General features: G+C 45.1%; 1 protein-coding gene across 1 annotated transcript; it reads left to right on the top strand.

The window, feature by feature from the left end:
- Positions 1 to 1,429: 1,429 nt before the first annotated feature.
- On the top strand, positions 1,430 to 1,979 carry sptssb (serine palmitoyltransferase, small subunit B). Its single transcript, XM_012838340.3, has one exon. It carries the CDS (start codon positions 1,698 to 1,700, stop codon positions 1,938 to 1,940), a length of 243 nt encoding a protein of 80 aa, XP_012693794.1. The 5' UTR covers positions 1,430 to 1,697; the 3' UTR covers positions 1,941 to 1,979.
- Positions 1,980 to 2,269: the final 290 nt, after the last annotated feature.

Genomic DNA, 2,269 nt, shown 5'->3' with positions numbered 1-2,269 from the left:
TGTATGCGTGGCTCTAATCCTCCGAACTGTGAGGAGAGCTACTCAGTTCAACATGTATATCCCCTAGAGGTCACTATATCCCCAACAGCATGACATATCAGTTTGATAAAATAGCACAAAAAGGGTGCAAGTGGAAGAAACCAAATATTCACTGTTACACATAGATATATCTGTTATTCTTCAGCACATTGCCTGACCAGACTAAGCCAACTTATATTTTTCCCTTTAGTTTCCCCTCATAAAAGAGCTGCCATTTTATTTTTGTGCAGCAGCATGTATGTCTCCATAAAGGGGCAGTCAAAACACAAACTGTAAAGACATTATTTTTTTATCTGTTTGTTTTGGTGGACCCTAAAGTGGACATGCACTCACAAGGAGTTTGTTTCATACATACACAAATATACAATTACTAGCTACATACAGTTGTGTTGCACCCGAAAATAATTTGTTTCATGTAGATACACAATTACTAGGCAGAGTTTTGTTTTTAGTTTTCTTTGGAAGTTTAATACTAGATCATCTGAAATGATGCTCAGATCGTATCTGTGTCTGTGTGTGTGTTTTTGTGTGTGAGAGAGAGAGAGCAAAAGAGAGAGGTTGTGTGTGAGTGAGAGAGAGAGTTTGTGTGTGTGTGTTTGTGTGTGTTTGAGAGTGAGAGTGAGAAAGAGTTTGAGTGTGTGTGTGTATGTGAGTGAGAGTGAAAGTGAGAGAGCGTTTGAGTGTGTGTGTGTATGTGTGTCTGAAGAGGGGGGTGCACTTCTCCCCCTCCCATTCTCCTGGGAAGCCCATATCCATGCTAGATGTTTGATTGCACCCCGTGGGCATTGCCTTGTGCACAGATCTGCTGAGCTATATGCTTAATTACCCCTGAGATCACTTATAAACACAATTCCAATTGTACTTTTGTGTGTGTGTGCGCGTCTGTGTGTGTGTGAGTGCGCGCGTGTCTGTGTGTGTGTGTGTTTTTCACCCGCAAACATCACCCGTTGTCTGAACCGGAATCTGTAATACCACCTACAGAGTCATAAACAGAACGCTCGCTTTTTGTAAACATTTGTAGCCACCCATTGTTGTTATTCAAAGGTGTGTGGTATGAGAAAATATGTTTTCAGGGTATACTGGCTTTGTCAAGTTTGTCATGTTTTTCTTTCCTCTCTCTATTGGGTCACTTGTTACCGTGTCCTTTTCTATTGTAAAACAAATCTATGATGTAGACAGTTCCCTCTCAATCGAATGTGATGCATGAAAACATTAAGAAGGGAGATGAATGTAGAGAAAAGTGACAGTAATCAGTCTTGAGATGGATCAAATCGTATGCTGTAAATGGCATCAGCATCAGCTGCTTTTAAGCTTCCTTGTTTATTTACATAATAAGTTATGTGTGGTTTGTCCTTTGTTTTTGTTCTGTCTCTCGTTCTCTCTATGTGTGTTTGTGTGTTTGTTCGCTTGTTTATTTTGTCCATTGTGTTTCTGTTGTGTGTGTGTGTGTGTTTGTTGCCTGTGCCCGTAACGCCTCCATTACTCGCAGAGTTCCCCTCCCCACCATCACCACCTCCTCCTCCTTCTCCTCCTCCTTCTGGCACGCGTCCCTGAGAGTGTGTACCTGAGAGAGCGTACCTGAGAGTGTGTACCTGAGAGAGCGTACCTGAGAGTGTGTACCTGAGAGTGTGTGCCCGCCTCAGTGGCTCAGGTCAGGGATGGACACGAAGAACATGCGCGAGTACCTGGGCTGGCTCTACTACCAGTACCTGCTCATCACCGGCATCTACGTGCTGGAGCCCTGGGAGAAGTCCATCTTCAACACCGTGCTCTTCACCATGGTCGCCATGGTGATCTACACCTCCTACGTGTTCGTGCCCGTCCACGTGCGCCTGGCGCTGGAGTTCTTCTCTGGCGTGTGCGGTGGCCAGCATGAGAGCACCATGGCCCTGATGAACTAAAGGCGACGAAGGAGGAAACTAAGGGGGCAGTGGGCAGGAGGGAGCGGGGGGGGGGGGGGGGGGTCTTCACAGCAACCATTCAGTCAGTGTTTTTAACTCAGGAAGATTCTGGAAGCATCACAAACAAAATGGGAGAGAAGGATACAAATGCTCCATCTCTCTATCTGCCCTATCTCTTCATCTCTCCATCTCTCTATCTGCCACTCGTAATGTTTTTGTCTCCTCCTCCTCCTCCTCCTCCTCCGCCACCTGTTACCTGTTCCCCATATGTATGCAAAAATGTTTGTTCTTCCAGATCATTTTTGACACGTCTTGTTTCCTATAAACAG

The sequence above is a fragment of the Clupea harengus genome, chromosome 9 (genome assembly GCF_900700415.2).
Source record: "Clupea harengus chromosome 9, Ch_v2.0.2, whole genome shotgun sequence".
NCBI classification, from domain to species: Eukaryota; Metazoa; Chordata; class Actinopteri; order Clupeiformes; family Clupeidae; genus Clupea; species Clupea harengus.
The sequence above is the reverse complement of the archived record's forward strand: the minus strand, read 5'-3'. Positions and strand labels throughout refer to the sequence as shown.

What these genes read in the sequence shown, in the direction of transcription:
- sptssb (XM_012838340.3), top strand. Translation starts at nt 1,698, where the DNA reads ATGGACACGAAGAACATGCGCGAGTACCTGGGCTGGCTCTACTACCAG.